We start from the raw sequence: 12,602 nt of genomic DNA, 5'->3' as shown, positions 1-12,602 counted from the left end.
ATCCTCTCTGGTCAGACCGAACTCTGCAAAGCTTCCTGGACACACTGTCCTCCACACGTACCCCTGTGCCTCTGTCTTTGCTTTTCCTCTGCTAGAAAACCCCTCCCACCTTGACCTCCTGGCCATAGCCCGTTCACCTTCCAGACCCCACTAAGCTGCATCTCCCTGAAGGCTGCCTGAATCCCCACACGTGTCCCTTCCCCACAGCACCCTGTGCCTCCGTTGTCCACAGGCATGCATCCCACAGGGGTCTCGCTAACATTATGGGATAAAAAGGCCTTTTGTGAGTTGTTCTGGAACACCATCCCCACCTGTGGCACTGTTTCTGTGGGAAAGTTTATCTTGAATTCCAGATCACTGAAGTGTCCTTTTCACTAGAAATGTCCGTATATGTAAGCATCAAAGTATGTGTCTTCCACATTGAATAAAAAGAGAAAAATTTTCAAGGAACCCAGGTCACATCCCAGATCTGAGACAGTGCAGGGACTAATGCCCAGCCCCTGGCGTCAGACAGACCTGCTCCAAGCGTGTCTCAGTGGCCTGTTAACCGTGTCACCCACGACTGTGGCACTCTGCTTTGGTGTCCTCTCCTGTAAAATAAGGATGACAGTATCTGCCTCTGAGGTTGTTGCTTTGAGAATCAAACGAGAAAAGGTGTGGGAAGCCCTTAGCACAGGGCTTTCCTTCCGTGTCAGCGGTCTCCTGTCAGTAATCCCTGAGCATTTGCGGTCCATGAAGAACAACACTTGTTTGCTGGATTGTGCTCATGTTAAAAGCGAGGCAGGTAGATTCAGGTGTAGACTCAGGTACATGCCAATTGCTTGTAGCGAGGTTCAAAACCCCTACTTCATTCATCCACCCAGCGTATCAAGTGAGTCCAAATTACCTGTGTTCTGAGCAGACTCCAGGTTTTATGTATGGACAATGGTGCGTGGTCTCCATTTTCTCCTGAAGCTCTTCCTTTGGCTTCAGTCCCCACCCCTTGCGTCCAGTACCAAGCGTGCCCAATGACTGGAGCCCCTTCCTAATCCTGGACTCTTCCCTTCTTTCCCGACACCCTCTGCAGGTCCCCCTCCCAGGGTACATCGAGGCTTACCCCCGGTCACGATATCAGCAGAACTCTCCGTCCAGACTCCCTCGCCAGTACAGCCAGCCCACAGGCCTGCACCCCAGCCTGGAGCAGGCGCCGGGGCCGTCCACGGCGGCCTCGCAGCAGAGCCTGGCCGAGAACGACCCGTCGGACGCGCCCCTGACCAACATCTCCACTGCGGCCCTCGTGAAGGCCATCCGGGAGGAGGTGGCCAAGCTGGCCAAGAAACAGACAGACATGTTTGAGTTCCAGGTCTAATACCTCCGCTCCCTGGGACTTCCAGACTCCGAGGAAACAGTCTTCCGGTGCCTCGGCCTGACCTGCTGGGACTTGAGCCACAGACCCTGTGGGAGTCATTCTCACCCTCTGAAAAGGTGAACACTAGGGCTTCTGGGCCACCGAGGACACTCTGGGCCAACTGGATTCTTAGCTTCTTCTGCGGATTGTACATCAAGAAGTCCCCGCGTGGGACCCCATGTTTGATAGTCTGTGAAGTTAAATGTTTGAACTGTGGGTGTGTTTCCCTACAGAGCCTTAGTCACAAGAGACACTAACTGATCTGCAGATCCCTGTCCAAGGCCACATTTTAATAAGTCACCGGAAGGGGGAGAACATTGCTCTGTCTTCGGTGAGTTCTGCATGTTAACCCTGTTTCTGTGTTAAAGGCGATGCAGGCATCTGATTAAACGCCAGACTGCACTCTCTCTCATTCAGCCGGGACTGTAATCATTAGTCACCTCCGGTCCGTCAAGGAGGCGTTGACTCCAGCCAAGAAACTCGAGCCCTTTTCTTTTAAAGGTTCAGATTCAAAGTCAGATGAATTGGATGAAAATCAGTACTGTCTATGACTCCACCTATAAATAGTCCTGACCCTTTTTTCCTCCCGTTCATTAAACAAAGGCCGAGGAAGAGAGAAGATTGAGGGGGAATGGTGGGTTTGGGTTGACAGATTTTTGGAAAGGTGTTGTCGTTTCAGAACTTAAGTGCCCTGCAAGGTCGTATCTAACTGAAAGAGAATGGATGCTAAGAGCTTTGAGGATTGTACAAAAAACCAGTCATACATCCGAGGTCTTTCGTTGCCCAGCAATAAAGGTGGCCTGAGAACAAAGCTTCTCTTTCCTTTGAGATAAGAGAAATATCAACGTTTACAGGAAAACCTCTCTCTCTTCAACAGCGACGTCCAGCGTGCGCTGCCGAGGGACAGAGAAGGACAGAGTAACTGATGCCTGTTCCAAAGCAGAAACAGTGAATCCCCGGTCTCCCCCTCCCCCGGCTGCAGCCTCTGTTTATAGAAGCTTCTGAATGTAGAAAATCTGTTGATTTACGTTTAGATGTAAATACCATTTTTAAAAGTGTATGGGTTTGCCAGTTCCCTCCGTCCCCACCCCCACAGTCAACGGATGCAGGAGGACATTGGCTTACTTTAGGACCTCCACGTGGCAAATGGCACTCCCTGGCATGGCGAGGCGGTCTCCAGAGCTCTGGATGGACACTGCCTCGCAGCCCCGAGGCACCAGCTGCTGACTGTCAATGCCTAAGCAAACCAGCCACTGACTTCAGGTGGCCCTGAGGAGGGAACCTTCTGGCTCCCTCACCAGCTCTGGTGGGGGCCTCCTTGGTGTCTGTTGGAGAATGAGGTCCTGTCTTGCCTTCACCCATGACCCATCTAGCTTCAGCTGTGTCCATGCCTTCTGAGCCCATCTTGCCATTTTTCCTCATGAGTTTCTTTGGTCTTTACTGAGAGAAGGTGAAAATTTAAAAGTTGAGAGACGAGTAGGAGTGGAACTGATTAGAATGGAGATTCAAACTGTCAAAGCACAGACTTTTCAAAGAAGCTGTTTTTATTTCCCAATGGCAAATTGCCCTTTCTGGAAAGTTCCGGAGATGATGTGTCATGGAATCCCCCCAAACAAGTCTCTTGTTCGGATGATATTAGGTAGTGTCCTTTTGGTATCCTGGTCGATCTTTCATAGTGTTAGTTTTTTGTTACTTAAAAAAAAAATCAGCTATAAATAAAATGTATTTTTGTAATTTCCATGTGTATATATGGTATATTTCTACCAATGGCCAGTTGTTGTAGTCCAAAACCTAAATCAGCTTGCAAAACACTGTGGATGGTGCAAGATTTTATTGATAGATTAACACAACGCCTAAGTCTATCCAAATAGGTATTCAATGCACTTGAATGAACAAAGAGCCAAAGAAACTCAGCCTTTTCATGCAAACGGTATGAGTCTGATAAAGTCAGCCACATTGTCCCGCCTTATCAATAATATTAATATTTCATCAGTGCAATGATATCAACCCAGTACTTTGTCTACTTGGTAAATGCCTGGAAATCCTGTATGTGAAAATGAAGTTTCAAGACCTTAGTGTGATGAAACTAGACACTTCAAAGCCGGTGTCCGAGCTTTGGATGTTCCAGTGACTTACGGAGAATGAGCCTACAGCTTGTAGTGGTGTGGTTCCAGCTTGCTCAGAGGATGGAGAAACAAATCACTGCGGTCGTTGCAGAACCCCAGGAAGTACTGAGTTAGTCAACTGAGATGACTAAAAATATAGCGTGCTAAATCAGACACACTCGTAAACTAGACACCACAGGTTTAAGAAAAGTATATGGGAGGAAAACCTTAAGCTGAAAAGAAATCAATCTGTTCATGATTTTTCCAGCACATGATTTTTCCAGCTCCCCAGCACAGGGAGACAGCTGCCATTTTTAGATTTTCTGTGACTGGTAAATTATGTCGTCCCTTCTCTGAAGAGACTCCTGACCTCGTGGAGGGGACAGATGCCTGGACAGCTGACTGTGAGCAAAGACAGATGGGCAGAAGTGTCTCATGAAAGTGAAAATAGAGTTCTGTGAGAACCCAGAGGCTCTACATTCCTCCTGACCTTCCAGACGGTTGAAGAAGCCACGAAGGACCTTGGCAGTCTCGGAGAAGGAATCAGAAGTCCAAAAAAGCAAAGCGACCTGCTTGAGGATTCCAGCCCAAGCCTGCTGATTCATGATTCAACTTGCTTTCCATTTCACCACGCTGCCTGCACGCTTGTCTGTGACGCGTTTCTTGAACTGTGCTAGGAAGTTTAAACAGTAGACCAGGGTCAGATGAGGGACGCCCTACATTCTCGTGAAGAGAACAGATGACTGGATATGTAGAGGACTTCAGATAAAGTGTATAGAGGAAGATACATTTGTGGCATAATAAACATTTTTCAGAACTTGTTTTGATGTGAGTTTTCTGCATTCCTGAAAAGAAATGCATTTTGGCTTTTTCCAGAGAGTCATCAAGGAAATGGTGTTCTCCTCAACTGCTGATGTTCAAGACTACAGGGGTGCATTCCTGTCTCAGTGCCATGGATCCAAACGAGCAGGGAGGGAGGCCATGACCATGTGTCATGTTGGGGCCACAGATCCTATGCTCTGCCTTAGGGAAGGCTGCCCCATGTGCAGAAGCCTGAAAGTCTGTCGTGTGCCCAGGTACCGAGGATCTGAGATGGCAGCGATTACAGAGCCAGAAGTGCTCTCTTTCAGGGTGTGCTGTGGGCCTACTGTTGTGTCCCACCCCCACACATATGTTGAAATCCTAACCCCAACGTGATGGTATTAGGAGGTGGGGCCTTGGCGGGGTAGTTCAGTTATGAGGGTGGCGTCCTCATGAATGGGATTAGTGCCCTCATAAAAGGGATCCCAGAGAGCCTACTGCCTTCTTTTTTGCCACATGAGGCTACAGTAGGAAGTCAACAGTCTTGCAGCTCTGAAAAGGGTTCTCACCAGACCCCATCCCACTGGCACCCTGATCTTGTAGGTCTGGCCTCCAAAAGTGTGAGAAATAAATTTCTGTTGCTTAAAAGTCACCCAGTCTGTGGTATTTCGTTATGGCAGCCTGGGCCAACTGAGACCTGGTGGATTATGTCAAGAATCAATTCTCTGGTCCCGGAGGTTATACTGATTATTTGCTAATTTAAAAATTCAGCCGAAAACCATGTCTTTTTTTAGTGGTCTTGATGGAAGAATGGATAGGAAATTGTTAGATTTGTAACTTTAAAAAAAAAAATCAGAGTACAGATGGAGGAAGATAGGAATTTAAATACCTAACTAAAAAGAAATGTTTCTCTAACTGGCAGAAATTAGAGAAACGGATCAAAAATTTAAACACTGATTGTAGGAAAATAAGCTTTTTTCTACATGAGGCACCTTTTTCTACTCAAGCACTCAATGTTTAATGAATACAGTAACAGATACTATTTCTAAGGTCTGAAATCATAATTTTTTTTAAAGATTTTATTTATTTGTCAGAGAGAGAGAGTACATACAAGCAGGGAGAGAGGCAGGCAGAGAGAGAGGAGGAAGCAGACTCCCTGCCGAGCAAGGAGCCCGATGTGGGACTCAATCCCAGGACTCCAGGATCATGACCTGAGCCGAAGGCAGCAGCTTAGCTAACTGAGCCACCCCGGCGTCCCTGAAATCATAATTTAAACTTAATCTCTTCCTTCTACGACACACCAGAAAATAGTTTGGACCTTGCTTACAAAATACAGCCAAACACTTTTAGGGAAATAGAGTAATTTAACTTGGAGCAGTAACCGACTTGGGTCCAAGTGGTAGAAATTAAATTCTTCCCTGCAGTCCAGCCTTAAAGATATTCTAGTCAAAGACCTTTGCAAGGACTAGAAACCTATTCAGACTTGCTCAAAGTGTGGGGGGTGATGGAGAGAATACAGGGCCATTTCACAGAAACTAACCACAGCACCCGTACGGGAAAGGGCTGGAGACAGACAGCTCACTCGTTTTCTCTTACATCCTCTCTCCATATGGACTTTCCTCTGTTTCTCTCTGTTTCCTCTGTTTCTCTTGCTTACCTTGGCCTCCTAGCATTCTCTGTTTTCTCATTATTGTATATGTAGCTGAAAAGCCATCCCAGGACCCACTCCACACCACTTTGTCTTTCCTGTACCCATCCCTGTCTGACTACCGTCTCTGTGCCCAAATCTTGAGAGTCTGGTTGGTTCAGCTCATCCGCCTATGGATGAGTCAGCTACCCTTGGGTCACATGCCTCTCCGATCAGCTGTCATAAAGGAGGCAGAGTCATGTAAGACCAGCACGGCCCCCTGGACTGACCCATTCGGTAAGAGCCTTTGTTGGGGGCTGGTACCCAGAGGAGGAGCGTAAGTGGACAGAACCTTTAGAAGGAAGGAAGCTCCTCAGGACTGGAAATGACCGGCCCTCTTAGAATACCACACAGCTGGTGAGCAGTCCCCGTGGACACTGCCACAGAGCAGAGAGGTCATCCTTGACCTTTCCATCATGTGGGAATGAACCCATTTGAAACCCTGGGGGACAGGCCAGCACTGCCCCAACCACGGGTCATCCCAGTACTACTGATCCTGAGTTTGGGAGCAATTTCTGGTCAAGGTCCAGGAAGCCCCACACCTTGCTCAGCAGATAGTAAATACTTTTAAGCTGAATTGCATGATCTTAGCTCAGGTGCTATGAATGTAGCTCACAGCCAACCACTTGCATGGATGAGGAAGCTGGCGAGCCTCTCCATAGAGCCTTTGAAACAAAATTAGTTTTGAATTGATATTATTGTGGCTCTGCCCTTCCGAATATAAGTGTCCTGAAAATTGGAAGATCTCTTGATTTCTTAAGGTGAATGATTACAGAATAGAATCCTATCCTATGGTAAGTGCTAAAAGGGAGGGGGCTTCTGGGAAGGAATATTCAAGAAATAGAATGATAGTGCCAGAAACAAATTCTTCTAGACAATGTTAAGTTGCTTGATTATGCACGTTTCACAGACAGGGGAATTTGTGATGTGGCGGAATTTGTCTCCAGAGGTCAAACCCATACTTCAGTGAAAGCCATTATATAATGAATTCTAGAAATTGATTATTTTCATTCTCTGACCTTGGCCAGACTTTTATAAATTACAGAAGGAGACTGTCAATGTATTTTACATAAATTAACTGTGACCTCCCCTTATTTCCCGCATCTCTTCCTTATGTCTAACTTCACCCCCGCCTACAAACAAACCGAGAGAAAGTTTGTACCAAACAGAATCAGAGTATCATTCTCTGGTCTGGAAATTTTGAAAAAGGCATAAATAGTCAAGGCTTTAGGCAACTCCCTTTAAACCGTTCTCCAACTCCTCATCTGTGAAACGAGTTCAACGGCATCTGCGCTTCTGCCCACCCACGGTGGGCGTGAGGAGCACGGGGCAGATTGTATACGAAAGGCTTTGAAAAGTATGTTTGAAGGTATCCTTACTGAAGCACTAGCTTCAGTCTTTTCTAATGAAATATTTTAGCTCTTTCTATCCACTAATTTGTCACATATTCTATAAAGTTTTTAAAAACCTCCATAAAGGAAAAAAAATGAAGATGTTCCTAAGTTTGGAACTGCCCGCAAAGCCAGCCTCATCCCTGCTGTATTGTGTTGTTGCTGTTGTTGAACAATTTGGGGGCCACGCGAGCACGTGTACGTGCGCTGTCACTCCGAGTGGAAAACCCAGACTCACACTCCCCCTCCACCCCCACCAACCGCATCACACACACGTTAGGTGTTAGGCAAAGACAAGTACTGAACGGCAGCTCAGTTGTTGCTGTCGACACTTAATGCTTGGCTTTCTAATTAGCTTCCTACGTCCGTGGCCTCTGCCGGGAACAGAGCGTTCATATGCTGTTAGAATTTTTTATTATAAAATAAAAAGCAAAGGTTTTCATACCCCAAAACCTGCCTGCTTCTCATTCTGTCTCCCTCATATGGTGAGATGGAGTCCCCTTCACAGCCCAACCACACAGCAGTATCTACTATGAGTTATCAAAGCTCTGTGGGACCCCTTGTGCTGTCAGAAGCCATCCCAACCTGAGGCATGAGCTCATGAGCCAAGAAGAACTTCTCCCTGGCCATCCACAGGCCCCAAGGGAGCAGTTCCAGCCTACTCGTGATTGTGTCCTTGGAGCAGATGGTGTCCCAGGGCAGAATAAGCCAATATAGTCATATATATAAGCCAATATAGTCATATATATAAGCCAGAATAAGTCATAGGCCCTTCTTGGGGCACAATGAAGTCCCATCCAGGTCAGTAGCTCCCAAAGGGTCCAGGATGCCATGGGTCATGGACATAAACTTCCAAGACCACCTACTTTCCCTGCCTTTGCTAGTCCCAGCGATCATGTCTGCCTTATGTTCAGCCCTATCGGTGTGTTATATCCATGCTCTGCCCTCTGATGTAAGCCAAGTGGACAGGAGACCCATCTGACTCAGGAACCAAAATTCATTGGCTGACCAGCTACGAAAAAATGTAACTCAGCCCATGGGGCTAAGCCAACAGCATTCTCTCTGTAAGAAACACCAAGACACAGAAATCTATTGGCAAGAGATGTTGAAACAGACCGGTCAAGACTCAAAGGCCATGATGGGCTATAGTCAAAGCAAAGGTCTCAGAGAACAGAATACTGAGTAAGAAGTATCCTGGAGGCCAAGGAGACTTAGAGTATATGTAAGAAAGCTTATCTCCTGTAATGAAAATAGACAAACGAAAACCAACTCTGTTTCAAGGGAGTCCACACATGCTAGTGAAGAGCCACAACCCTGAGCTTTCGGGCTCCGCTGAGATTTGGGCAGCTTGGACCATAAGCATGTTGTTTCCCACAGGAGCCCCAACTGCTGAAGCTCTCCGCAAGTATTCAGATGTGCTCAGATGCTGAATTTTACTCCTCTCCCTGCCACTCTGTAAAGAGGGCTCACCGACGCACAAAAAGTACTCCCCAGAGCCACTGTCCTGCTGCAGCAATGAGGAATAGACTTGGAGCTTCCACAAGATTCTGGGGCGCTCCACATGGTGGAGAGTAGGACCAGGGCGCCCCTTTGCTTTTTCTTTCCTCCTGGATCCTGGCTGCTCTTAACCTTCAGGGCAAATGAAATGATCAAGCAAAGGGAGGTGGTGGTGCCTCCTTCAGTCCCAAGAATGACAGACAGACACAGACCCCCAGGGAGCTGGAAAAGACACATGGCAATCCCTAGCCTTTCCTTGCTGGGGTCCCCCTCAGAAAGAGGAGAGCAAACTTATTCCAAAGGACCATCTCCAGACTTCTTTGAGTTACTGTCATGGCACCCAACTCATGAGCTCTGCTGGCCCCCGGAAGCCAGAAAGAACGCACCTAGGAAGGAATGTGGAGCCAGGCAGTGAGTCGTCAGTGGCCAATTACCTGTAAAATGTACACAGATGGTTGGTGGGAGACATAATTGCTCTGAGTCTCTCTGTGATCTCTTGGAGGTATGGTTATGGCAAATACTGGTCCGCACACTTGGGCACTTCATTTTAACAACATTTCAGTGTTCACGTTTATGCATGGACAAACTCGTATTTAAGGAGAGGCCATCTGACTCTTCAGAACTGAAATAAAGTTTCACAAGTTTCATTGCCAACCCCTCCTCCAAACCAAAGAGCTCTGGCAAACTCTTGAAAGTAAAGGCACTCCAGGTTCCCTGGTCTCTGAAATGGGCTATACGAGCTTGCTCTGGATCTGATGGGCCTTTACTAAACACAGAGAGTTTGCTTTTGTCCTTGGTACCCACTCCATCACCCAGCTCCTCAGTCCTGGTAGCTAAAGCCTTTGGGAGACCCAGAGGGCCCGTGGGAGCCACATCCCTTGAAGCCGCATCTCCAGTGATGCCAACACAACCTAATGAAAAATCAGGCTACCACCCAGATGTCTTGCTTATGGGACATTTGGAAACAGTTGGATTTGGGACATAAGGTCTATGAGTAAGCCAGACGTTGGATTACATTATTCATGCTTCACCCTACTCTGCTTGGATTCATAATGGCAAAGCCAAAATCTGTTTGCCTCTTCCTGGAGTAGTCCCTTTCCTAGGTCAAGTTGGGTAGCATCGAGAGAAAGAGCCTGGAAAGTCTTTAGACTGAAAACAAAGGGCTGCCAAATGGCACAAATTACTTCATATACTGACATTTAGGTGCTTTGGAAACCAAAAGTTGGCTTCTCTTTAATTTAAGATTATGTCTCCAAAACTGGTAGGTCCCAAACTAGCCGTCAGTGCATGGGGGACCCATTCTTCGGAATGAGTCCAGGTGAAGAAACCAAAGGCCAAGAGCAGAAATTAGATGCCACAAGTGAGCAGAAACAAGGGCTTAAGGAGGGCCACTGGGCCGCCTTTCCGACAGGGGCATGTATTATGGGCACAGTTTTATCCTGTGGATCATTAACCTTTCATTTAACTGGAACTGTATGGGAAGCACGGATAGAAACTTCCACAGAGTCACGCACTCAGTCCCTCATTGGCTGAGCGAACATTTCTCCGGCTAAATGATGAGGATTCACCTGGGAGCAGGACACAGTGCCTGCCCCTCACGGAGCTCATAGTCAAGGAAGACTGATCCCTGAGACAGAGCCCAACATATGAAGAACCACCATTCATTTGCGGATTTTCTACCTCATCAGAGGTAGGCAAATTAAAATCTAAATGCAACCACATGAAACCAAAGTCCTCATCTTTCTGGAAACATTTATGATTAGAAAGGACAGACTGCAGGGCTATCTGCTAATGACGCTACACAGTTTTTCTTATCCATGACCTTTAACTAGTTAGTAAGGTGCCCACAATATCCCCCTGGGGACTGAGAGCAAATTGCTAACTGCCAAGAATCAACAAATGTCATAAACCCAAATTTCAGAGCTGTCACCATCAAAGGAAATCAGGAGCCCAAATTGTCAGAAAAGGAATAACCAGTTTGGGGACTATACTATGCAATCCAAATGAAAATTTCAGGAGCCATATATTTTACAAATGAAACCACAGTACACCGAACACTCTCATTTCGCATTGTTCATATCAATAAAGTGCCGTTCAGAATGCCCTGGATTATTAACGAATGGGTTTTGGTTTTTGTTCAACCTCTGAAATACAGTGCTCTATGGAGCAAATCTCAATAGGCGAGCCAGGTAGAGCTTTGCAATGAAACCCTTTCTTTGCTGCATTTGTCTGTTGAGCTTAGTTGAAATTATGTTTGTTTTTTCTTGGCAAATTTGCATATGAAATAAAGCACGCTGTCTTACTGTAATTTTCTTTCTAAGGTGTTAGTGGATGTCTCTTCTCTTAATATTTCTTTCTCCATTCCCCATGAGGAAAAGATTTTAACAAGCATTTACAAATTCTCAGAATATTAGAAATCACCATGTGATGGAAGGATGTATCTTGGGATTTTTGAAATTATAGGACCCCAGCCTCTTTGAGTTGGAAGAGAACTCAGTGGGGAAATTATCCAGCTTTGTACCCTGCAATCAACACAGGATAAACCTCACGCCCTGTATGCATGACATTGGCTTACCCCATCAAAGTGTAAGCAGAATTAGGGCTTCGGGGAGGCAGGTATTCAAAAGGAGAGCCAGAGGGGAATGAACAGGAGGTGGGAGGGAGATGAAGAGTGTTAAATATGGCTTGATATTTAGGGCAAAAAAGGTAATGTAGTTACCATGGGGTGGAAATGGGGGAATTGTCTTGATTTTAAATTACACAGGGAGTAAGAGGACAGAAAATCTTTTTTAAAGGTTTTACTCTCGCTCAGAATCTATACCATCCCCATTGTTATCACATGGTTAAAGGGATCCCCATTTTAGGACTTACAATCATCCAGACCTGGCTTTGAACCTCACTTTTACCTCATTCTAGTTTTTGGACAAGTCATGTCCCCTCTCTGAGCCTTGTCTGTGAAATGAAGCTAAGATCTAGTCTCTGATGTGAATGCAGTGGTGGGAGAGAATGCCTGGCTTACCTTGCCTGGTAATCTATGAGCATGATGGATTGTTGGTATTTATTTGCCTCCTTGAATACTTCTAGCATCAGGGAACTCATTATCTTCCCAGAAACAACACATTGCCCATTGATCACCCAGAAGGGGTGACCCTTATGCTCAGCCCCTTCCAGCCACCCACTGTAAACAAACTCTTTTCAAAAGTCCAGGACACCCATAAGTCCCCAGGACAGAGGCGAGCTCAGGACACCCCGGGCAGGTAGCAGTGCTGTGAAAGGAAATGCCCTTCACCACCTGACCAAGCCAGAGAACTCCCACAGGTTCCACATGTTCTTTGGATGACAGCGCCACCACGCCCGGGAGTCAGTCTTCAGAACAGTCAAAAGACTCAACTCATCCTGGGCTTTCGACCCTAGTCCCACAAAGCAAGTCCCTGCAAAACGCCTGGACGTGGTGTATTTAAAGGTCTGGCAGCAAGGACAGTTAGCTCTGTAAGAAGGACGGGGGACTCACTACCAGAACCAAACAGTAAGCCCGAGGAAAATGACACCGCCCCCGTAATTGCCCAGGCACCATGTTGTTCAAGTGAAGCTCTCCTGCGCTGAAATCAGGAGAAACCTTGCCTGTTCCTGCCTGAGAGTCCAGAGTTCCGGTGGTTTGGATATTAGCTCACACAAAAGTTCTTGATAGCAGCTGGCTGAGGTGGGCGGGAAGGGAAGAGGGAAAATATCATAGT

At 46.6% G+C, this 12,602-nt stretch overlaps 1 protein-coding gene across 4 annotated transcripts in view; it reads left to right on the top strand.

Annotated features, from left to right (window-relative positions):
• Window positions 1-4,313, top strand: part of KIAA1549L (KIAA1549 like) — a 254,787-nt gene extending 250,474 nt beyond the window's left edge. For all 4 annotated transcript variants that reach the window (XM_046017167.1, XM_046017166.1, XM_046017168.1 and 1 more), the window contains one exon: window positions 1,067-4,313. In XM_046017167.1, the coding sequence (XP_045873123.1) occupies window positions 1,067-1,348 (282 nt within the window). In that variant the 3' untranslated portion in view covers window positions 1,349-4,313. The remainder of the gene's footprint in view (window positions 1-1,066) is intronic.
• Window positions 4,314-12,602: the final 8,289 nt, after the last annotated feature.

This window comes from Meles meles, chromosome 8, assembly GCF_922984935.1.
Source record: "Meles meles chromosome 8, mMelMel3.1 paternal haplotype, whole genome shotgun sequence".
NCBI classification, from domain to species: domain Eukaryota; kingdom Metazoa; phylum Chordata; class Mammalia; order Carnivora; family Mustelidae; genus Meles; species Meles meles.
The sequence above is the reverse complement of the archived record's forward strand: the minus strand, read 5'-3'. Positions and strand labels throughout refer to the sequence as shown.